This window comes from Ixodes scapularis, unplaced genomic scaffold (genome assembly GCF_016920785.2).
Source record: "Ixodes scapularis isolate PalLabHiFi unplaced genomic scaffold, ASM1692078v2 PGA_scaffold4__175_contigs__length_147842914, whole genome shotgun sequence".
Taxonomy (NCBI): domain Eukaryota; kingdom Metazoa; phylum Arthropoda; class Arachnida; order Ixodida; family Ixodidae; genus Ixodes; species Ixodes scapularis.
The window spans coordinates 128,117,728-128,142,778 of NW_024609879.1; the positions used below are offsets into that span (position 1 = coordinate 128,117,728).

The window sequence follows — 25,051 nt, forward strand, 5'->3', positions numbered from 1 at the left end:
ACGACGGTGGAACGATAGCAGGTTGCGTCTCAAAAACAATGGCGAAGCAGTGGGAAGCCAGGAAGCGTCATTGGAACAACGTTTCGCCGCGGGGCATGTGATGCCTCAGGTGTTTGTAAGTTGTAATGCTCAAGTCCCACAAAAGCGACAAACAGAAACAAACGACGGCGACAAGCCTCAAACCAGAGTCTTTATCGCGATTTGACAGGCTTTGGAGAATAAAGGAGGCTATGCTCTAATACAAGCACTATGCACGCGAGGGTATCTTTGGCAGGCCTGCGACCACTCCTGTTTATTTCACGAGCACCGAACGCCTAAACACCTGCCCAAAGTATCATCGCGAGCATGTTGCGCGTGTTTGAGGCTTGTCGCTGTCGTTTGTTTGTGTGTCGCTCTAGTGAGACTCGGGTATTGTGCCGCTGCAAATCGAGTGATGTCTGCACCCCGGATCGAAAAGCACCGGCCGTGCTAACAAAAAAAAGAAAAGAGGAGTTTTGTTAGAGCTGCTCTTTCTCCTTCCTCGATCATGTTGCGCAGCATGTTATTCATGGAACGATAGAAGTATGAAAAGCAACAAAAATATTAACCAAAAACTTTTTTTGTAGTTATAGAAAGCTTTTGTGTTTCGGTGTTTATCACGCATTTGCCAACCAATGTCTTAACAACCTTTTTTTTTTTAATAAATACTCGGTATGTATATCAATTTGTAGAGACGGCTAGAGCAAATATTATTGCAAAACGTCGACCACATGAAATATCTCGAAAGATACAAGTCCGTAAATTTCGCAGACAGACGCTCAAGGTGCCATGTTTGAGCTTTCATAAATTAAAAGTAACGTAATCAGGAACTAATGTTTTTTAGGAGAACTCCCCAGCACGCAGACATTGTTTCTGAAAGTTATTGGACTCCTACGTGCAAATTTTTAGAATAGCGTACCCAAAAATATTTGCTAACGCAAAGAAATAGCAGTGTCGTCATGCTGGAATTCAAAACGCAGTTTGGGCTTGCGCATGCGCGACAGCGACGACGCTAGTTTTTCTGTACAAAATTCTTTTTGGTACGTGATTAAATAAAAAGAATACCTAATTTTATTAAAGAGAAACTGAAGCGGTTTTCACAAAAGGAGTTAGTGTGAGTTGCAAATCTATTTTTATCCCATGATTCTGAATATGGTAACAATTTGGCACAAAAACGTTTCTAAACGCAAAAATAACAGGCGGAAGACAATTTTAAGACGCCGCCGCGCCTCAGCATTGGCGGAATCGCATGTGACGTAGCAACGAAGCTCTACCAGGTTCTGTCGATTACATGCCTAAGCCTGTAATGCTTTTAGAGGCGTGCGTGTTTGTTTCGGGTCATGGGAAAATCCCGAGGCTGGACAAAACCAGAGGACCCTCGTCGTAACCCCATACGCGTTCGAGCCGCTGGCGAAACGTGGGAAGCATCTCCGTAAAGACGCCAGCGGTCAAGGGCAACCGTGGGACTCCCAACCACAGGTGAGCAGCATGGCGTCTTCGGTCCGTGTCTGCAACGCTGGCAGGTATGTATCCTTATCTATGAGTGCTGTATTACAGCTCAAGAAGGGAGAAATTGGTGATGCGAGTTCTCTTTGAATGGATTTTTGCACGGCGGGGCTATCATCGTCTGGCAGCATGCAGAGCGCACAGAAACGTGCAGTTTGGAATGTTTTTGGTTTCTCTAATAGTAACTTGGCTATGGGCCTGTTGCAGTGCATCTATTGATATATGCCACGATAATGAACAAACTTCCTTTTAATCGGAAAGCATAAAACGAAGTGACCATGCAGATAAAAGGGCCACGACTTGCGGCTGAACTATTCACGTTATAAATGTTCCGGGAGCGTTTTTGTCGCTGCTTTATTCGGGTGATTAGCATATTTAGCAAGCGTATCAGTGAACAACGTTTTACCTGGTCAATATTTTGCTCGAGCGCTTTCAATGTACACTGAAATTACGAAAAACGATGTAAAAATCGCCCAGGTGTTTCCCCAGAGCTTTTTGTTTATTTTTCTAGAACCACCCTTGCAACACCCGATATCTGGTTCAATGCTCATAATAGAGAGTTTTAGTAGATCGTTTCCATGACTCCGATAACGATACCCGATACTCCGCCGCCGCCTCCCTTGCGCATGCATTGTATTGTTATCGGGGCTATCGGAGGTATCGGAACGATCTACGAAAACACTCTAATAACTCAATGTGATGCCATACGGCGGACGTCTTTTTTTCTTTTTCTTATCAAGCGTTTATTTATTTATTTATTTTTAGTTCAAGATGCAGTCCAAACAAATTATTGCAGCTTTTTTTATTAGATGACGCAATGATTTGACAAGTAAAATAGTTCAATGCTCCGAGAACAATTACCAGAACAATGCTCAAGACAACTTGCATACTGTTTTATATTGAAGAATTGTTGCTTCGGAGAATTTACAATGGTTGGGCACTAATAAAGAATGCATATGCCCCCCCCCCCCTCCCAAAAAAACTAGCAGCAATAAAAAAAAAAAAAACGATCACGAAGCAATGTGTCACTACGGACGAAATATTCAAGCACGTGTGCCTAAACAAGACGCTGTTGGACATTTCGTTAGAAAGCAGAAAGCATAACCGGTTACAGACGACCGTGTACCGACTCTACTATTCAGAAGTCAGATAAACATACACACAAGTACAAAAAAGCAAGCACAATTTTTGTTTTTCTTCTGCCACTGAGGTGGTGTCATAAAAATTACTTGTGTGGTGAAATATTCTCCTAACGTGCACCAATATCGGTGGCAGAATTCGATGTTCATTAATAACCTATGATCGTAACAAAATAATAAAAAATCGATCAATCTCATGTCGCGCAATGTCCAACGAAACAGTCTGCTCAACTTGTCATTGGTTTAGCTCTTCGGGCGGATGTGCTATACTGCACACCGGCAGTCTGTTCCGCTGACATGGAAGCGTCCTTGTAATGAACAAAGAAAAAGTTTATTAAGTTGCGTTGTCTCCATGGTCCGCGCAAAATTCCCATAAAAAAATGGTCAGTTCACCGAATTTTGATATGTCTACTATTCTCGTTTTCACCTCAAGAACCGTAGTAAAAAGAGTCCAGCTCCTCACGGAGCGTTACTAATTTTCCCTTTCATGTAGGGAAATAAGATATATATAGGTGCATTTTAGATTAGATATATGTTATCTTACCAAGATGTACACGTTTCTAAGGTTGAAAGTATCGCTTCTTCCTCCGACAAGCAATCTTGTAAGAACTACTTCGCCCGGCGTATCAACAATCCGCAAAACGTCCTTTTTTCTTCAGTTCAAAACGAGTATAGAGGTATCCAAGGTACGTGCAGGCTTCAATTCACAGTGGTGTTCAGGGAGAAAACAAATCTTAATTAGCAAGGGTAACACATCATTGTGTAAAGAAAAGTATAGGTCACACTGGCCCCAATGGGCTGGTGCTCCGTGAAAATTCCTATAGCTGCCCAGAATACAAGTTGTTTGCAACATTGTCTGCACATTACAGAGAAATGCTCAGTGGCCACATTGGTCTCTATCTTTGTTGACACAGTGTTGTCACAAACAGGCATGCAAAGAGACGAGAGGCAGACTAGCTCTAGAGACCATTCTTGGTTAGTGCTACGCAGCTCAGCAGCCAAAGGAGACGGATAATTATCTTGTGAGAAGTTCCCTGGCGAATGTGAGCTCCACAAGAGGCCCAGAACAGGAATATAAAAAGTTAGCAAAGTAAGCTCAATCAATTACCAAAAGCTGACAAATCCAGTATATCGTAACATGTCAGGCAGGAGTTTGAAAGGCGGAGTTTGAAAGGAAACTCAAAACACGATTTAACAAATAAGGTTTGCCTTAAATGTTATGATATACTGGATCTGTCAACACTTGTTAATTGAGCCAGCTTACTTTGCCGTATACTTTTTGTGTTCCTGTTGCAGGCATCTTGTGGAGGTTACATTTGACTGAAAATTTCTCACAAGATAAGCAATCTCCCTGGGCTGCTGAGCAGCAAAGCACTAACTAAAGATAGTCTCTGAAGCTAGCTTGTCGTTAGTATGACCAAGTACGACCACTGTGGCATGCTGGGCTAGAGTACCACTAGTCCTTAAAACAGGAACCCTTCAATGGTAGTCTAATGCAACATAGGTCTGGCAAAAGGTTTTTTTTTCAGTTTAAAAGAAAATAATGTCACATGTTTTTTGAGATATAGAATTACCGGTTGTCGAGGGTCCATGAGATAAAGCTTGACAAAAACCTGCTACGAATATTTTTTTTAAATTCTCGCCCGAACTTCGCATAAGTTTTACTTCTTCAATTTTCATACAAATACCGGGCACAGTGCAAAAACAATTACAGCAGTAGAACGCTAAAGGTTTTGTTAAAATCTAACACAGTTTAAAATAATCAGCACAAAAACTTTCAGCTCAAAACTGCTTTAAGCTTAAGTAGTTCTAGTAAACCAGTTTGCATGTGTAACACAGAAAAACGATGTCGGTGCAGAATGTTGTATTTTATATTCCCGGGGTCCTCAAAGTTGCGTCAACGCAAGAGGTAAAACAAAAACATGTTTTCCATTTTTTTTTAGACGCAATTTTTTTTCTCACGAAAACAAAATAATATCTTGCAAATGTAAGGTTCATTCACATGACTGTCCGATCTGAACACACACAGTAGTCACTGGCAGAGTGACAGCGGCAGAGAGGTCCTTCAGTTGTTCGGCCTCCAGCGCGAGCTGTCTTACTTCGACAACGCTTAGGCGTCTCGTCAGCCTCGAGCGTACACGTGCAGCCGAAGCACAACGGAAGGCAACATGCACATGCTGTAGGTCAGAATTTAGAAGAGACACCCTGTCAGCGAAAATGATAAAACGTGTCAGTGAGTAGTGAAGTGAGCGCGCTTGATTTTAGCAGCCTACCAATTTTATACCTACTTCGCGAACATGCTGCGTGAGCTTGACGTTGATCTGCGTCACTTGATGTCTGGCGCTCAAGTGGGGCTGGGGCTTAAAGGGACACTGACGGTGTACTTACGCTCGCCAAGGTTTTTATTTGTGCATGACACATGAAAGCCCAACTACCCGGAACAGAATTTGCGGCTCGAAATTTGTTTTCTTTCCGCCCGAAAACCGCCGGTCGAGTACTGGCCGGTTTGAGTCGCGCTCCCTCTCTTCTTCGTGGTCACGTGCCGTTCTGTATGGTTTAGACACAACCACCAAAGATAATCCAAGTCGTGGGTCTTCGAAGGTCCACACTCGATACAATAAAGGGACAAAGATATGATACCTATTTTTTGTGGCTTCTAAAAAAACTGAAAATACGTTGATTGAAAACAGAGGGTTGCATAGCCCACGTGACTTTCGGTAACTTTCTCCTCCTGTATTTCTTCTTCCTCCCCAGTCCAATTTCGGTTTCAGTTTCAAGCAGTTACATTTTTTTTTACTTTATTATATATATACGTGACACTGTAACAAAATATTGATGGGGTAGTCTCCTGAAAAAATATTGGATCGCCTAAAAAATGTTTAAAAACATTTTGGGGAGTGTCAGTGGCTTTTTAAAAATAGATGGCTTTATATGTCTTTGCACCAATTACTACCTTGTTCTTTTTTATCAACACACTTGCAAATGCAGTGAACGTTTCGCTTTGCGAAAAGGCGTGGGAAAACATTTAAAAGTGCATTTTCTAGGCTCGATACGTTTTATAAAATTTAGAGTTCTATTTTTATTGTAAACACTATGATGTTCAGCTGATGTTGAAAGAGGTACGGTGAACTCGTCAATCTGCATGCAGGGTCAGCTTTGTATTCAGAGCCACTTAATGTGCATCATTGCCAGGTGGAAAATAAACTGATTTAATTTGATTAGGAAGGGGCAGCACGTCCTACAAATATGCAAACTGTTTCTTTTCTCATTTTTGTGTTGTTACAGTTCCGGCGTTGGTTCCTGGAAGTTGTAGTACCGAAGGCCTTGTGCATTCGTAGCCACCAATGCCGCGCCGTTTTGTCCGTCTTCCAAAAGCTTGATGACACCTCGCGCGACATCCTCGGGTCTGTCAAACAAAAATGGGACGTAAGTGTGAAGGTTGCGTACCTTCCCTTCGATGTACCAATCGGAAAAATGGGGAGTTTTTGTACAATGCTCCGATAACTCTGATAACGGTACCCGTTTCTCTGCCGACGCCTTTGTGCATGCTCCGTATCGTCATTGGGTATCGTTATCGGAGGTATCAGAACGATCTACTAAAACTCCCTAAAGTCACCGTCGCGCTGGTAATACATCGTACAAGAAGCACGGTGTTTGCTGCAGGGTGTTTCCACGTCACATGATACAATGATGGTACGGGTCACATTTTGTATATTTATGTAAAAATGTGTTAAAACCAATTTAGTGAAAAAACCCGAGACTGCGGTAATGCCAGACGACGACAAGGAAGAGAAGGAGAACCTTGGCAACGGGTTTTTCACTAAAATGTTTAATATACACCAGCTTACTTGCGCCCTTACGTTCTGCTTGTTAAAACCACGTTATTGGGAGGATACGTATTTAGCTATATGCTAACGACGTAGCTAATGTTCTTTCAGAAATTGAATTTCGAATCTCCAGGCGTAGAAGATTGCCAAGGTTTCGCTATGGTAATGTGCACAGCCGCCAATTTCACTTTGAAGCAGTGAAGTACCCCTTTAAAGAAGTCACTGTAAATTGTTAAGGAAAGTTAAGAAATAAATAAAAAGTGGTGCTTTTTTTTTCTTAAATATTGGAGTGCAATTTTGCCACATTTAGAGGAATGAACTGCATTTCTGCATTAATAACGAAACTACAGTGACCTTTAAGCATATTTTCTTATACATTCATAAAATCCATTTAAAGATCATAATTTTGATATATTTAGCGTCTTTTTAAGTCAAGTACTTTGTTGGTAAATCATATGTGAATGTCTCTCTGACACGTATTTATTTTACGTGTTTCGTAAATTGTTTTGAACAGAAATTCTTTATTGTCCCTTCTAATGTAGTACATGGCATAAACTTTTTGTAAAATAAGAACAAGTTATTACTGCGTGCACGCTTCGGTGTGAAATCGACGGCTATGCGCATTACCGTAGCGAAACCTTGGTAATCTTCCACGCCTCGAGCTTCGAAACAATATATCTCCGGAAGAAACTTAGCCGCGGCGTTCGCATATAGCTGAATGCACCTCCCAAACGTGGCATTCACATAAATGTTTTTTTTACATAGCTATTATATATACTACCTGGACCATCATTGCACGATTTGACATGGAAATACCCTGCATACATGATGACACAATTATCTGCGGATCGACTCGCCCATAGCATGCATGGGCCAAGCATGTTGGGTGGATGGATGGAGAAATGGTAATGGCCACCGCTCTTTGTAACGGGCAGTAGCTTGTGCCCCCTAGCCCAAGTTTGCATCATACGGATGTATGCTTCCAACTTGATCACAGACAGTTTTCGTATGACCAGTGTGGCAAGACCAGGCATCAGAGAGTGCCTCTAGGCTGTCTTTTGTCACGCGGTTTAATGAAACCCAGTTTTTCGTCTCGCCAAAACTAAGAATCGTAAATAAAAATTAAATCTCTAAAACTTGGTGAGAATGTGACACTACAGCGATGGTGATAGAGCGCGAATGTGTGCGATTATGGCGTTACCTGGGTCCAAAGATAAGGAAGAAAGACGAAGAGTCTCTATGAGCTGACGCGCCCACCTAAGCCTAGTATTTGTCTAACCAAGGAAGTACATTATAAGCGCCTGTAACATTTATCTTAGAAATAAAGAAGAAGAAAAAAGAAAGTTGTTAGCAAGAAAGACGATATTGTTTTCTTTTCTACTGACACTTTTTTTATTGAAAATTAATTTTACATGGGCCTACCATGTTATTTTTGTTTTTGGATTGGTGAATATTAGGCTTAGCAGCTGTCGGCTCAGAAAAACATGTTGCTTTTGTACCTCATCTTTTGATCCAGTTAGCATTATTCTCTCAGTCCTTTGCATTATATTTCCACGGCTGGGGCGTCACGTTCTCACAGAGTGTCAGCTGTCTGCGATGACTAGTTCCTTTATGCGTGCCGGAAAATATTTCCTTTTCTGGATCCTAGCCGGCACTCTCTGAAATATTGAGCGAAAATGAATTCATGCTCTAATAATTCCTATTTAAGAACAACCAAGACATGTTCATTATAAATTAACGTTTTCTTTTTGTACGCATAAGACAATAGAGCGTTAAAAAAATGTTCTTTTTCCTTTTAATGTCAAGCTTTCTTATTGTTTTTGTTTCATTAAAAATATAAAAACGTAGAGCGGAATTAAAGTGGTGAGTCAACATGGCATGTAATCAAATATCAAGTATCACAGACAAAACATTAACAATATTACGATAATGTCATTAATGTGAACGGGCGAGCGAGCAGGACAAGAATGAGGATACTAATCCCTGGAGAAAGGGAACAAGGATGACAAAGGACAAACACAAATCTCTAAACACAGCTAGGTGACAATACAATTCATCAAACGTTCAAGCGAGCTGGACAAGAATGACGATAATAATTTGTGGAGAAGGGGAACAAGGTGGACAAAGGACAAACACAAATCTCTAAACACAGCTAGGTGACAATGCAATTTATCAAACGTGCAAGCGAGCTGGACAAGAATGACGATAATAATTTGTGGAGAAAGGGAACAAGGTGGACAAAGGACAGACACAAATCTCCAAACACAGATAGGTGACTGGTGCGCTACCGAAAAAATCCGCATGGTGTTGGTGTTCGACTTGTGGCAGCTGATAAAACCCGTTTGCTCTATTGACGTCTAGTTCCTCGTTAGCCCAGTGCGTGCGATGTCGGGTTCCCTAGGAGCGGTAGCAACGGCCATGCTTGGCCGCGGTTCTTCTGTTTATGAAACTGCTGAAGGGTACAAGATCATTCTGCCACTCCTACCCACCGGTTATCTGGCAAAGAACGCTTTTTTTTTTGCACTGTGATATGCACAACCGGCCATATCGATTTCAAGATTTCAAGTAAGAATTGGAAAGGCTCAACACCCTGCAAGAGTTAGCGTCGGCGGGAGCCCACCAAATGAATCACGTATGGATGATTCGGATGCACTCGCTTGCCGCAAAGCAACGGTTGGTAGATGCCAAGGCACTTCGGATGAAAGGTGGGCGTTGCCTCCTCTTTGACCCCACCAACACGGAGGGGAAGATCAAGCTGCATTGGGTTTCCTATAACGTGCCAAACTCTCAGGTACGCCGACACCTTGACCGCTTCAGAAAGATGACGGACATTAGTCGCGACCACTTCCGTGAGAAGGGATTTGAGAACGTCGAGTCTAATACGCGACTAGTCCAAATGACGGTAAAGGAAGGTAGCGACTGTGCACGACACTCCGCATGAGTTCCGCATAGAAGGATGCAAAGTACTTGTCATCGTTCCTGGAAGGGTTCCTTTGTGCCTCCGGTGCCGCCTAACTGGGCATATCCGCCGGAACTATCGGGTTCCGCATTGCAACAAGTGTCATCTCTACGGACACGATGGTAAAATCTGCGTACAGACGTACGCCTTTATCGCCCGAGAACGAAGAAATTAAGACGTGGATGCCTAAATGACAGATGAGGAGGAGGCTGTAGGTACACCTGCAAGCGACCTGCCAGAGGGGCAGCCCGGTGATGAACCGAGGAAGCCAGCCGCCACCCCTACAAGCGACGAAGTAGCGTCTTCGTCCCAATGTGCCAAGGAATCTACGGGTGTGGTAAAGTAGGCGGATGAAACATCGCCACCGCCCCCCACAGTTCGATCACAGTCGGTCGAGGAAGTGGCAAAGGCTACCGACGACGACTTCGAGCACCGCCTACTCGATGAAGCCGACGAGGAGACAGGTCAAATGGACATGATCGACGCGTCGGTCCAGTTAGGAAAGCGGACGCTCAACAAGTCTCCCCAAACGGAAAGGCACGAAAAAAAGCCGGGTAACAACAAAGCCATGTACTGCCGACGATGTACGTAGACACAAAGACTCAAAGTGAGTGTACAGTGTATTTGTCAACAGGTTTTCTGAGTTTTTTACTTTCCTTCTTTTCTGTTCTTCGTAACCTTTCAGGAAAGTGTGTAACCCCCAGTTAGTGTCAAACAAACAAATAGAGTAAGAACATAACGGAACTACTATCCCCAATCCGTATCGGAAAACTCAACATTCGAGGCCTCAACTCAGGGAAAAACAGTGCCAGTTACAGCGTTTACTATGCGAAAAAAAGATTGACATACTTGTCATTCAGGAAACTTAAATGTAGCATGACGAAAACAGTGAGCGTGCTTTAAGACCTTTTTTTTAAGCCGATACGATGTATGTATCAGCCATGCTACGGGTCTCTCGGCGGGTTGCGTCTTATTTCTTCCAAAAGCAGTAGAACTGAAAGATTCGAATATAGTCACAGACGCAAGGGGCCTGTTTATAATGTGCGACTTCACCTTGTACATCAAGCGTGAGGGGTTCTGTGTATGTACGCACCGAAACGAGTCAACGAAAGATGTTTGTTCTTTTCGAACTTGGATCCATACCTGGAATGCCGGTGTGCGGTCGTCCAATTAGGGGACTAGAATAGTATGCAGAAGTGAGGAAAGAACGCCAGGAGAGCTGCATACAGACCGGAGCGTGAAATTTTTGAATAACCTATTGAATAAGTATAGCTTAGAAGACGCTGTGCAACTGACACATTCGAAACCTGAACTTCGGTTCACCCATTTTCAATCATCTTCACAGGCCCATTTGGATCGTATTTACGTATCAGCCGATATTGCCTGCGAAGTAACAAACTACGACGTGAGACCGATATTATTTAGTGATCACTGCTTAGTTACAGTGACCATGCGTAGTAAAAATATGCAACCAAGAAAAAAGTCCGATAGGGAGCTGTGAAAAATTAATGTTACTTCTCAAGAATTATATTTTTATTGAGCAAGTAACGAAGACTTGTAAAACTTTTACTGTGATAAAACAATTTAGTTACTTAGAGAGATGGGAATTATTGTAAGCAGGAAATGAAAGAACTCGCAATAGAAAGGTCCTCACAGCTCAGATTTTTGGTCTCAAACGAAGAAAAGGTGCTGTGCAAATGCTGGCTACATTACTACAGAGTGAAAACGATAAACCGGGGTCATGCATTCGAGACATAAAGCAAGCCAAGGCCAAAACTGGACTCCTGCCAGCAAGAGCGTTATCGCGGAGCAGTGATACGAGCGCGATCCGAAAGGTTTCTTTTAGGGGACCAGCCACAGAGCGTGCTCTAGGCGAGGAAAAAGAGTACGCGCTCGGAAAAGAAATCGCCAGTATTGAACATAACGGGTCCATCAGTAATGAGAAGGATATCATCCAAGGTGCCTTCAATGAACGTTGTTGTATAACGCCTTCAGGGGCCACACAAAACCAAGCGGCACAGCGACCTTCGAGGACACTTCGTAATGTGCCGGTGTTTATCAAGAGGCGAAGGAAGAGTTGGAAGAACCAATAACAGAAAGCGAGATAGGACGCGCGATTGAAAGCCTTCCTATGCATAAGACGCCTGGCCCAAACAGTTTAGGGTAGCACACACGTCACTCGCTCTATTCTCGAAAGTTGTAAATCCGAAGGAAACCAAGTGGCGTTAATTCAAATTGATTTAGATAAAGACTTTGATCGCGTGTGTCACGAGTTTTTTTTTTTTAAATCCCAGAACGCGCGAACGTCGGAAAAATTGTTTTAGAGTGTATCACAATGGGCCTAAGTACTCCGGTTATACGACAAAACTACTTGCGAACAACGCTTTACCCCCTAAAATACAAGTGTTGTCGTCGGTACTCGAGAGTTGTCCTTTGTTCCAGTTGTTTTTCGCTTTATACCCTTCTGTTTAAGTGTGTTGCGCAACGAGCTAGTTCACGGGTATGTCATTAGAGACGCAGAAGCTAACATTTCGGCGTATGCGGATGATGTTGCTGTCTTCTGTTCTGACGAAAAAAGTGCCGCACATGCCCTGGAATTATGCAAGGAATTCTGCGTCTCTATACAGGCGCTGTAATTAACATCAGCAAATCCAGCTGCTTATGGCATGGCGAGTGGGCCACACGACCCAGTAGTTATGAAGGAATTCAATGGAGTTGCTCGCCAAACACGTACCCTGACGCACCTTGCCAATATTTAAGGCAGAGAACGCCGTATTGGCAAAATGTAACTTCTGAAATGAAAGAGCGCGCAACAAAATGGGTTTCTCGTGACCTGCCAATTTTAACGAGACCTGTGATATGTAATATAGTTTTGACCGCGAAGGTGTGGTACGTGCTCCAAGTTTTGAGTTGTCCGCGAATATGTACACGAAAGATGCATCGTGTGTTTGGCTTGGTTGTGTGGGGAATGCAGGTGATCCAATGCGAAGAGACAACCTTTTTCGTCGCATCCAAAAGGATGGCCTAGCATTGCCGCGTCTGTTTCTCTGTCAGACCATTTCGCGTTTCCTCTTTCTGAGAGACTAGACAAACCACCTCATTCAGCTGATGCTCCAAACGAGGCTTGCCTCCCACCATCCTTCTTTTATTGTTTCTTCGGACATTGGTCGTCCTGCTAACCTGGCGGGCTTTGTGAAAGAAGTGGTTGACTCTTTAAATTTTTTGACGGCAAGGTACTCACTCGCTTGATTACTTGTGCACCATTTCGCGAAAGAAGTTGTACCGCGATCTTCTTGATAATTTATTCCCCGCACCAATGTATCGGACGCTTTTTGCGGATAAGCCACGGAAAGATGTGCTGGTTCGTGTGAAAAAGATGTGTATCCCTCCCTGAGTAAAAACCTTCTTTCGTTTGCATAGTGATATCTTGCCTGCGTAAATCTTGCTGGGTAAACAAAACGGGGCATGATCGACCATGGGGGCATCAACAGCCCGTTGCGTAAAGTCCCTGAAACTGCTGAACATTTTTTTTTTTGTACTTCTGTGACGGAGAGTTTTTTGTAATGTGTTGATGTGAACTCTTAATAAAGAATTTTGTATAATAACCCACTCTATCCGTTTTTTACCTACCGAACAGCACGGGAGCCTACCTTATGATATGATTATGCTCCTCGGTTTGCTTAGCCTCTGGAAGTCTAGTATGACTGACAGACCTGTGGAGAGACACCCCAAGACAGTGCGCAACTTTTTTATAACTTAATTGCGCTGATTGGCTGTGTATACGGACGAAACGATTGCCTGCCGGAGTGGATAAGAGTGTGCAATAGCCTAACACAAAGTACCCTTGCACATAAGTACTGGGCCCAATTTAAGAAAAAAAAATGTAAATATGTGTAAATACCTTGTACATATGTTTGTTGGTTGACTAAATATACAGTATTAAAAATATCTTCAGTCGCCCAGTTGGCACAGCGCTCCACTGGAAGTGAAGAGGTCACTGGTTCGATACCCGGACCAGGCTGATTTTTTAGGTCGCGCACAAGTCCCCTAGCTGTGTTTGGAGATTTGTGTTTGTGCTTTGTAATTTTTGTTCCCCTTCTCCATGGGTTATTATTAGCAAACTCAGGGTGTAAAAAAAACAAAAACAAAACATGTTTTTATATTTTTAAAGTTTCTTCGTTCGATACTTTTGTTGATCTCACGGTTTCATGTCAGGCAGATATCTTAACACAAAGGCTAGCTGTTTTTTCTAATATATTTTGTGTTCACGAGACGCATCTGTTTGTAATCCATTACCTTGTTTAATGAACCCCATTTAAAAGGTAAACATTATAACGAATGATTCGTCAAATAAAAATTCTAGAACTTGCACAAACTATATAAGGTGTATAAATGTTCTTCTATGATCTTGTGTGTTCTTATATATATATACATGTGTGTGTGTGTGCGCGTGTGCGTGTGTGTGTGTGTGTGTGTGTGTGTGTTTGTGTGTGTGTGTGTGTGTTGTGCGCATTCATGTATATTTATTTTTCACCGTGGAAGGCACTTACTGTTGTACTCGTTGCTTAAACTTGTCGGTGCCTCCGAGTGTTTTCTTGTCCGAGGACAAATGGTTAGTGATTTGGGTCCACAATGGTGTGTCTATTGGGTCGGGACAGAGGCAGTTGACCTTAACTCCGTGGCGATCAAGATGAAGCTTGGACTGAAATAAAAAAAGGGATTCGTCCGTACGTTACCGCTCATATTACGAAGGTGAGGCAGCTGTTAAAAGGGTCGTGCGAACCTTTTTGAATTGTCAGTAAGTGTAGCTCAGAATGAATCCTTAAATTTCAAGCTTACAAAACACGCGTTAGCTTTTTTTTTCACCATAAAAATGAAAGAAAAAAAAAACAGAGAAAAAAAAAACGAGCAGCATTCACTTCTTCAATTAGCACCACCTAGAATAATCAAGGTTCTGAATATTAGAACTTGCATACCCCAAATGCCCTGGTCATGGCGACAACAGCAGACTTGGACGTGTTGTACGCAGGTGCAGGAGGCGCTACGTAGATGCCTGAAAGACGGCCCCAACTTGTTATTCCCGACGGCGGAGAGTAGTAAACGGAAACTGCGTTTCATGTAACCCCTTGAGTGCCGCGTTCAAGTTACACTCGGGCACCCCCCCCCCCCCCCCCCGGCAGACCCCCTGCCGAGCCGGAGTTTTCAATTTATTCCCTGCCGCTCCCAACTAAAATCAAACTGACTTTTCTTTTTTAGCGCAGCTTGTAGGCGCCCGTTTCCGGTTTGTGCCGTGTCGCCGTCGGCGTAACCGCGTGCGTTGCATTACGGGACGTTTCCCTGCTAAAGCTAGCGAGGAAATTTTCCCGCTAAATTTAGCGGGGATATTGAAGTCATGTGGCCTCAACACCAATTCAGTTTCCCCGCTAAATTTAGCGGGGAAAATGACATTACGACTTCCACCCATGAACAAATTCAGCGGCAGGAGGAGAGGAGGAGGGGAGGAGGAGGACATACCCTCCCCTTTGTACCTTACCCTCTTCCTCCTCAAGAGCTGCGCTCTAGCTTCGATTACGGATGTTTGTAAACCTCTTTAATTTTTGTTTCTCTTTTCGCTCGAAGTATTTATAGAAAACTTATTGAACCATATTTTTTTAGTTGTGGTTTTGCCTTTTAATACCGGGGTGGGGGGTTACTTCCTCCGTATGCGTTTCTGTAGGAACATTGTTTTTGAATAAAGAAACCACGCGCTTCCACTTCGCGCTCCTTGACGGGTGATGAAATCCAGAAACTGCTAATGAATTCAGATTTTGGTGACAGTGAAATTGAGCGTACTTTGTATAGTGATGAAAGTGATGCGAAGTGCCACTTTGCGTGGTACGGTGTTTTCAGAAATACATCACAAAGAACGATTTTTTTTTTATTTGAAAAAAGTGAGAAGTTTGTGAACTTTTTGAACGTGAAGAAACTTAATTTGGTAAATAAATGCCCGTATTCAAGCATGCAAGCGCGTTTTTTTCGTCCAAGCAATTTTTGTTTGTACAGCGGAAAAACCTTGGCACAGGGTGCACGCTGAGATGCAAAAAAAAAAAACGGCACTTAAAGGGCATTATAGAATACAATAGTTTATTTCAGACATACATGTGTCATACATATGTTTGGGGGGCTGCAGCAAAAGAAGGCAAAAAAGCCCTCTGACGAGGCCGCTAGCCCCCCCCCCCCCCCCCCCTCCCCTTCCTCCTGCCCATAGCAGTCAACAGAGACAGCATACAATAATTTAGCAACAAGACTGAAATAAACATAGGCATCAGCAAACCATTCCAATCAATATCATCAATATAAACATAAGCAATCCGTCATAATAAAAAGAAGAAAAAAACTAATAAAAAAAAATCATGAAACAAAAACCAGAGAAAACTGTATTCATTGACATTAACATCGTCATTATCAACAAAATCATCCAACGCACGTCTGATATTAACACATCACAACACTTCATAACACCATGAAAGAAGGCCATATTAAAGGTACTATATTTGCAATAAGAACACATAAAAGCCACATTAAATAATCTAAGGTAGGCGATCAGCTTCAAGGAAATATGCTCTAACTTTTTTCCTGAACGAGTGGATTGTTCTACACTGCTGTGCTATTTGCACAGTGCTTGGGTGTTTATTTAGTAGGTTAGGAATTTGGTAATCTAGTTTTTGAGTTCCATAGTTAGTTCTAACATTTGGTTTTGTATAATTGGTACTCCTAAGATCGTATTCCGCAGGTTTATGAAGATAAGTATCGAGGAAATGTGCCTCATCATGCTTGATCTGATCATAAATTACGATTGCCAATTTATGAGAGAGGTAAAATACGTTACCAGACGCCAGCACAATCGGAGTCGTTGAACCGCACCCGCACCCACACCCTACATTCAACACTCCAGATAAGGTCGTGATTTGGGAAGGCTGGTTACATCACAGTTACGTCCTTTCGATTTTGATGTATGTACTCTAATACCTGAATGTCTTGTGACCACCGCTAGACATGAATATACAATTTTCCAGCGCAATATATATATAATTATTTCGCTCAATGATACAGAAAATGGTGAATATATATCGCCGCCATAACTGCATATTAGCGTTCAAACTAATCCTCGGAAAGCGGAATTGTACAGCCTATGAAATAATGCTCTGCATTTGTATGTCTGAGGCTGCAACAAATGTTATATCACCGAAATACGTAGGATAATGACTCGGTTACAGGAAGAAAGCGTCTCCGACGCGGCAGTTAACAACGTACCGACAATTGAAGCCGTGTTGATGATGTGGCCGCCGTTGTAGCCCTTGTCTTTACCCATGTACTTGAAGCCGAGCAGAATACCCGAATACACGGACTCCTGGAGAGCAGATGACATGATTTCAGCCAAGGACACGGATTGCGAGAAAGCGGAAAAGAAATGCGCGACAAATAGTGTGTCTTCAGAACAGAGGTGCGAGTAAAACACTATAGTCACTGAGCTGACCCACCTCAAGGCTCCAGCGCGACCATCCTACCTCCGGAAGGCAACGTGCACGTGCTCAAGGTCGGGCGTTTTAAAGGGGCGCCCTGCCACTATCATCACGTCATTGACTATATCTAGCCGCACTGTTATAAGTTGCAGACATTTCCTCGTTCATGGCAAGAGCGATCACTTGTGAAAGTTTGGGTGAGAAAGTGGATGTTTCACAACGCGGGGAAGCAAAGTCCGAATGTCGGTTTTCGAAAACTTCATAGTTGATATGTCTGCTCTTGTAGATGAGATCTTAAAGGTATCGTCGGAATGCATATAACAATAAAATATAAGTGTGCCTTGTCGAAGAAACAATTTATAGCAACCACGGGCTCAAAGTGCCATAAATAGCAAGGTCGGCGAATATCACCGACCTTTTCGCTAAGTGTCCAGCCTGGAGCCCAAGAACGGTATCGAACCAGGCATAATACAAAATCGCTGTCTCTGAACTCCGATAGTGCTTCTGCTTTAAGCGAATATTTAAAGGGGCACTGAAGTCATTTTTGAAAAAGGTAGTTTTTTTTATCTTATCTCGTTTAAAATCTGTTAGTTCCCACATATTACAAAACCGCCTATTTATCTCAGGGCAATAAGAAAAACATGTGGACTATTTTCTCTTGCGGACTGCTCTGTGTGGACCAATGAAAGCCCTACAATACGCGCAGATTTCGAATTATTTTATTATAACTTGTTTCGAAGAGAGCCTGATAAGTACACATTCGGAAAAGACTCCTTTTTTTCTCTGCGGGCGAAGCCATCGCTTGCAACTCGCCGACAAGCGCCCTTCGTCGACAACTTCACTCGGAAGAAAATTCTTCCCAAAAAGTGCGTGTTGCGTTCTTTAAACGCACTTTTCACGAGGAAATAAGCTACGTACGATTGTGATGATGGGTTTGTTGGGATACTTAGATCTAGCGTCTAGACTGAGTTGTCACCACAAAAAGACGATCTCAGAATCGACTTCAGTGCCCCTTTAAGTTGACTATTGAGGTACAGACAAATGGGCATTCCCAACCTGTACCTCAACGCTTAAACTCAGCTCAACTCAGAGGCAGCTTACAGAGCTCTGGGGTGAAATTTGTTCTGTGTAATGTTTTATGTTCAGATATATAGCCGTGCATTTATTGAGTAATACCCTGAAAATGACGTTCCCGTAAAAATAAAAACGTTTCTTATTGTGTTCTGTTTTTTTTTTGTTTTGTTTTTTTTTTTTGTTCACGCGATGAATGATATACTTACAATGTTGATGGCAAACATCTTCCTCCAGTTGTCTTCAGAAAAGATGCCAGCATTATTGACCAATATGTCCAGTGCTCCAAATTTTGACCTTGTGTTCTTGAAACAGTCTGTAGCATGTGTAGTCAAAGCAAGTAATAATATCAAAAAGGTCTGTAAAGCACCCAATTATATGATCACCCAAGTTGTGGCGTAACAGATCAACCATTCTCACAAGTGTTCACACAAATGATTATTTCCCTCACAATAAGTTTTCTTTAGAGACACTGAATTGCGGCGAATGTTCGATTTGACTAACATCTGATTTGCTTTGTTAGTAGAAAAGATACTTTTTTTGACGAATCTTTTTCACTTATATAATTATATAATAAAGAAAATGTATGGCAACTTCCTAGGCAACTGTTCTGCATATTGTTAAGACCGGAGACGAAGGAAAGAATGGGGACAGGACACATGTCTCAAACTAAGCTAACAATATTTTGTGAAACCATCCTTTATATATGTCTTCTCCAGTACCCACAGCCGGACAACTGCGCACGTCCCATAGCTGACCATTAAACAATTCTGAGAAAAACCTCTCACGGAACCTAACACGCCTCGAAAGGACGTTCAAGTGACCTCAAAAAGAACACAGACAACAAAAGCCGCGAGGGTCTAGCCCTGAACCCAGAACAACTGGTTCTGGTTCAGGTATGAAACGGACGAACCCTTATCATAACACTCGTTCCCTCGGAAACACCCCAAAATTACCACGACGCGTATACGTCCTATGGCTGACCTCTACACAACACTTAAATAACCGCCTACGGAAACTAATATACACAGCGAACAAACATTTCGATATACTCTCTTTCCAGACGCCTGACGACCATGTTCACGGCGCCCTTCATCTGATAGTTTAACGCGTACCATGTGTATACTTAGTTGTTCATAGAATGGAGTGATATTACGGTTAATTGGGCTTATAAACCTGGCGATCTTCCATAGCCTTCCATACTCTCGAGTCACTAGGGGTTTTCTGATTATGATTGGTTCAGCGATGATAGAACATGTTCAAAAACATAGAGCGCACAGGTGGTCGAGCTCTCCCTCACCTACCTCACTCCTCCTCGCCTACCCCTCTGGTCAGATGACCTCCACGTTAACCAATCAGCGTCGAGCGTCTCACTCCTCCTCTCTCAGCTGTCAACCAATTGTGTGTCTAACCTCGCGGCCACGCTTTTATCCGGACTTCACGAAATGCCGAACACCTGGGCAAATAACGTTTTGCGTTAAAATGATTACAATAGATGGCCTTTTGAGAGAGATATTATAAAGCCCCTTTATAACGGAAAAGCAGCCCCACCCTTTGAAATGCCGCCTGCTATCTTGGCCCGATCCAGGGGGCGCTACAGTCGACCGCGAGTGTAAAAAAGCAAAATATGAAGATGAAGGTATGCGCGTCAGAGGAGGAGGGAGAAGGAATGCCTATGCTGTCAGAGTGCAGTGCATGCTATGAGCTCCTGCCGCCAATCAAATAACGCCGACTGTGCAACGTCACGGCTTTCATCGTCTTTCTTTGAGCCCATGCTTCGAGGCTGGTAAACCGTGACAGTTCGCTTTTAGCCTGTGTGTATGTATTCGCGCGTGTCTCAGCCTTTTACTGCGCTCTGACTCAAGTACAGGAAGGCCGTCTGCTATCTTGGCCCGATCCAGGCGGCACTTCAGTTGATCCGCAGGTGCAAAAATGCAAAACAAAAAGATAAAAGGTGTGCGCGTTAGAGGAGGAGGGGAAAGATGGCGCTACCTTTCTTATTCAGGGGCGTAATGATATTGCCTTGCCCTATCAGGTGCGGTCCTATTTACATATTAAGACGTGCGCGATATGCGGCATGGCCTTGCACGTCCCGGATCGTCTCTCTATAACATATCCAAGAAGGTGCGCAGTTGCCGAACGGCTGGTGTAGCTCAAAGTACTTGCGAACAGTTTATGTTTTACATACGAGGGCGATTAAAAAATTACCCGCACTCTGGTTATTCTTCAAAAAGCTGTTGGCCGCACCGTCTCATTCGGCGCTTTTCGTACGAAGTCGCTGTTTCTGCAGTCACTGTTGTGCAGGTTGAAATGTGTTAGTTTCAGCTTACGTCCAGACGCTGCCGACGCTACGAGGTAATGTGACCAACCAAGAAGCGCCAAAAGCGAAAGTCACTAGGACTTTTCTGATTGTGATTGGTTCAGCGATGATAGAACATGTTGAAAAACATAACGAACACCATGATGATGCGCTTTTCGCGATGTCTGATTGGTCCCATCAGTTTGTATAGCATTGACTGCGTCTGGTCGTAAGGTGAACCGAAGTACAGGGTGTTCCAAATAAAAATGTAGAAGGTTTTCTTCACCGGAAAAAATAAACTATGCATGGCCGAACGTCCATTCTAGAGGCCGGAACCTGATGCCGTAGTTTCAGCGCCAACCAGTATTTTATTCGAAAGTTATAAGTTATGTTAGCCCGTTTTCGCTTTTTTTTTTTTTTTTTTTTTTATGCGCCATGGTGCACCATGTATTAGAGAGCTCCATCGGTCATCATTTTCCCATTGACATTTTCAGAAAATCGCTGATAACTTTTGAATAAAATATTGGTTCGCGCTGAAACTTCGGAATCTAGTTTGGACCTCTAACGCTACCTTCGGGCGAAGAGTGAGCGTTCGGCGATGCATAGTTTAATTTTGCAATAAAAAAAAACTGTATTTTTTTTTTTTTTTTTTTGGGGGGGGGGGGGGGGGGACACCGTGTATACTTAAGTTGTGACGGTTCCGATTGAGGTGCGAGAAACTATAGCGAAACAACTGGTGATTTACGTGAATTAAGGAGCCATTTTTTTGTGGTCTGAAGGTTTCACTGGTGCCGATGTATATTCGAGACTTTGTGTCCAGCATGAAGAAATCGTTTTGTCACAAAGAAGTGTTTTTGAATGTACACACAAGTTGGAAGGAGAGACGCAGAGACGAAGTTGGATGCCTGTCCGCGTTCACAACTAATCAAGACATTGAACGTGCACGTGAACTGTTGATATCCGTTAGACGAGTGCCAGTGGGTGATACGACAAATTAATCTGAAAATTAGCCGAGGCCTATGCAACAGTCCACGACAGGCTTCCATCGATTAACCGCGAGTCCCGTCCGAACGTTAACCCAGCGTTCGTGGCCCGCATTGGCCTCCATTCAGTGACGTCGAAACTTCATTACTAAGGCCTTGGTGCATAGAAGGGGCTGATGCAACATACCCTAAAGTCAGGCCAATCGAAGCAATCAGTGCCGTATGATTTAATGCGTCTAAATGGTCAGTCCTAGATATCAACCTCGGAGGTCAAGTATATACGCGTATACAATAAAGATAAGATAAGTGCCAAGTGTGTTGTAGATTACAACGCCCTGATAACGACTGAAGGGAACTAAGCATGGCAATGGCATGTGTAGAGTTCCTTTCCATTTTTCGAGAACGAACACACGATAATAAAGATGTCTATATGACAGTCGCGAAGTAGTGTCACTTTGTAACCACCAATACCTTCTTTTTTTTTTTTTTTACGAGAATTGCCGAGTGCGTATGAATGTTCTGTACTTATTTTAAATGTAGATACCGCTGTTCGTTTTATTACGTCTATATATAAGCTAAATGTTTTGGGGTAAAAAATAGCGCTTGGAAACTGACCTTCCAGTTGGCCTTCATTTGTGACGTCACACTTGTAAAACACGCAGCTTTCCTTTCCGTGTCTCTGTTGGAATTCCGCTGCCGTTTTAGTTCCTTGCTTCTCGTCAATGTCTAACAACGCAACCTGCAAAAAAAGAAAGTAAGGTAAGATGCGAACTTTATTTCATAGACAAAATTTGTGCCAAGGACACGAGACAAAACACTTCCAATAGGTAGCTTTCGGTACAATGAACCTGCAGGCACAGCGATGACATAAATAAAACAAAACAAACGATCTAGATTCTAGGTAAAAAAACAAAAAAAAAAAAAAAACCACAGTGCTTCATTTTTTTAGTTTATGCGGTCAATATTGAATTTAAGCACCGTAGGTTTTCATAGAGCTTGAAGTGCATAATGAGTACGGAAATGAGGAACTATCCAGAACCATTTAAGTCGGATGTCAGTGAGAAATTCACGTTTGGTCTCTACCCCTGAAAGTATATTGGTGCATAAGAAACGATAATCACAGACACTGGCGATTTGTATGACATTGGGGTTAACAAATAATGACGGTGCGGTTGGCAGAAGAAAACTCATCATTAAGCAAAGTTTTTTTTTTTTTTTTTAAGTGAACACAGAGCAAGTTGCTGTCAGTACCCTGAGCGTGTTCTGATTGACCTCTACCCTCCTGATACGCAAAGTCAATGGATCAACCGCTTTGCTGAATTATTGTTCACAGGTCGGCAAGCGTTTACAGATCGCTGGTTTAGTGCAGAAAAACATCACGGTGAATCGCTTTCTAAATCGGGTGCTGTAAGCGATTGTAAAGAAACAATGCGGGGTGAAGTAAATAAAAATAAAAGACGTTCACAAATTTCCGAAATTAGAGCGCAGCTCTTGAGGAGGAGGAGGGGAGGGTATGCTTCTCCGTACCATTCCACCCGCTAAACTTAAAGGGGAAAATTTCCCCGCAAACTTAGCCCGGTTAAATTTAGCGGGTTAGGTTTCCCCGCCAAATTTAGCGGGAAAATTGATGTCACGTGACCTCAACACCAATTCAATTTCCCGCTAAATTTAGAGGGGCGGTAACGCCGACGTGAACCGCGGAAACGGGCGCCTAAAAGCTGCGCTCTAAAACATATATGTACCTTCCTGGTTTGTTTTAGGTGAGCAGGCCCATCAGTAGCCCTAATAGAATAGCAATGCTTTCACTCTCGAGTTTTGCAGCAATTTGACACCCACGAGTTAGTCCTTAGATAAAATCGAATTGAACGGTGCAGGGTGCTACGATAAAAGTAAATGCCTAGTGGCGAATTATCCAGCAGTTTGTATCGACGTAAAAAAAAAAGAAACGCCACACTTTCAATACACGCCCGGCCAGCGCACACCGCTATTTAGAGCGAAGTTTGCTGTGAGGAACCTATTTAAAGAGATGTGCTTCGGAACAAAAACAAGCACACCAGGGGTCCTAAACTCGTGAAACATAGAGTTGGGGCCGAAGTTCACGGGGCGCGCCGATTTGCCTATCACAACGATGACTTCGCGCTTTTTCGCCGACGTCCAATCGGCATGCTCCGCGAACTTCCGGCTCACACTTCGTGTTTGACGAGTTTGGGGCCCCAAGAAAGACGTATACTCCGTTTCCCGCTAAGTTTGAGCGAAGCCGACACCACTGTCCGATGGAGCCAATTAAGCGGAGGCAGAAATGCATCGTCATGGAGTCTTTGTGAGTTTGCAATTTACCGGTTTCACCGATCACACACTCTCAATGCACTGTGATGCTGTGTTAGACTCTTCGTTGTTCTGTCCGTTTTTACAGCGGAGCTTCGTGTCCGTGGACAAATAAATTTCGACACAACCCTCTGGGCAACTACTTCCATCTAGATGAGTGACGGCGGCAACCAGACAATTGGCTTGTCGGTCGTCTGGTTGTTGCGGTCGCTCATAGATGGCGGCACATAGTACAGCTCCGCTGCTCTTCCTTCTTCACCAAAGTGGAAAGGCTGAAAGTTTTTTTTTTTTATTGTTCCTACGTCTAAACTATAAACGCTGTGTTTTTTTTTTTTCTTTTGCGCGATAGGTTTACGTGGTGATCGTAAACGCACGGAAGCGACGAGTGCGGTTATGACGCACTTTTACTACTGTCTAATGGACTCCATTGAATCTTGGCGTCGACGGCGGTGTCGGAGCTTATAGAGGAACTCGGGATAGAACCACGCATCGCCACGGGCAAACGCTGAACTGAGGGTTATTCGGCATTCGTTGACCTCAAGCAGAAACGCTGCACGCTTGCCCACAGACGCCGCCAGCATACACTGTTCCCCATTCAGCGTTAACGTTCACTGGCGAGACTCGCGTAAAGTAACCAACTCGCGAACAAAAGAGAAAGCGCGAAGAAAGGTATAGACTATAGGAAAGCGTACTTTGCATCCTTTGCCGAGGAGCGCTGCTGCGATGGCCCTTCCCAGGCCTGCCGCGCCTCCGGTGATGAGGGCGACCTTTCCTTCGAGATTTGCCATGGCGCGTCAACGTCGGTGAAACAGTTGCAGGCACTTGGACGCGCGAAGGCTCGATGGACGCTTTATGACCAGCTTCCCCGATAAGAAATCTCCCTTTGTCTCTCTTTCTCTCTCTCTCTCTCTCTGACGGTTTTCCTCCCTCTCTCGTTTATACCCTTTCGAACCTCTACTGCTGCGAGCGCTTCCTCCATTGGAATTTAATTTTCGTGCTTTGTCCTTGGGCGCACGAAGCAGATTAGGGAAGATCGGTGACCGAGTGGGCTAGCGCGCACGAGCTGGGAGCACGTGGAGCGAAAGCTCGAAATGCGGAACCTAGGGATCCTGCGTTCAATTCCCACCCCTGCCCGTTTCGATCTGGATGAGCATCGTAACGGCGTCCGGTCGTGTATCACTGCCGCGTGATGCACGTTAAAGACTCCAGGCTAGCGGTTGTGCCGCACTTGCTAAATTTCTCATCCGCAGCTGAGAGACAAGTGACCCGTTGAGGCAGACTAAGTGCAAGCTGTATTAAACACACGCACACAAATTATATTTTTTTATGCAGATTAGGCGTTGTGATAATAATAATAATGGTACTACTACTACTACTACTACTACTACTAATAATAATAATAATAATAATAATGGTAATGAA

General features: G+C 43.4%; 1 protein-coding gene across 1 annotated transcript; it reads right to left on the reverse strand.

Annotated features, from left to right (window-relative positions):
• Nucleotides 1–5,856: 5,856 nt before the first annotated feature.
• On the reverse strand, nt 5,857–24,499 carry LOC120836491 (15-hydroxyprostaglandin dehydrogenase [NAD(+)]). Its single transcript, XM_040205428.2, has 7 exons — nt 24,322–24,499; nt 21,920–22,043; nt 18,232–18,338; nt 16,743–16,839; nt 14,426–14,502; nt 14,000–14,151; nt 5,857–6,069 (listed from the first exon to the last, which is right to left on the reverse strand). Exons 1-7 carry the CDS (start codon nt 24,415–24,417, stop codon nt 5,943–5,945), a joined length of 780 nt encoding a protein of 259 aa, XP_040061362.1. The 5' UTR covers nt 24,418–24,499; the 3' UTR covers nt 5,857–5,942.
• Nucleotides 24,500–25,051: the final 552 nt, after the last annotated feature.

Excerpts from the sequence above, each read along its gene's own strand:
- LOC120836491 (XM_040205428.2), bottom strand. The coding sequence starts at position 24,417 with ATGGCAAATCTCGAAGGAAAGGTCGCCCTCATCACCGGAGGCGCGGCA. Across the intron at positions 14,503-16,742 it reads CAACACGGCTTCAATTGTCG|GCATCTACGTAGCGCCTCCT; the intron begins GTACGTTGTTAA and ends GCCGTCTTTCAG. Across the intron at positions 6,070-13,999 it reads TTTAAGCAACGAGTACAACA|ACCCGAGGATGTCGCGCGAG; the intron begins GTAAGTGCCTTC and ends TTTGTTTGACAG.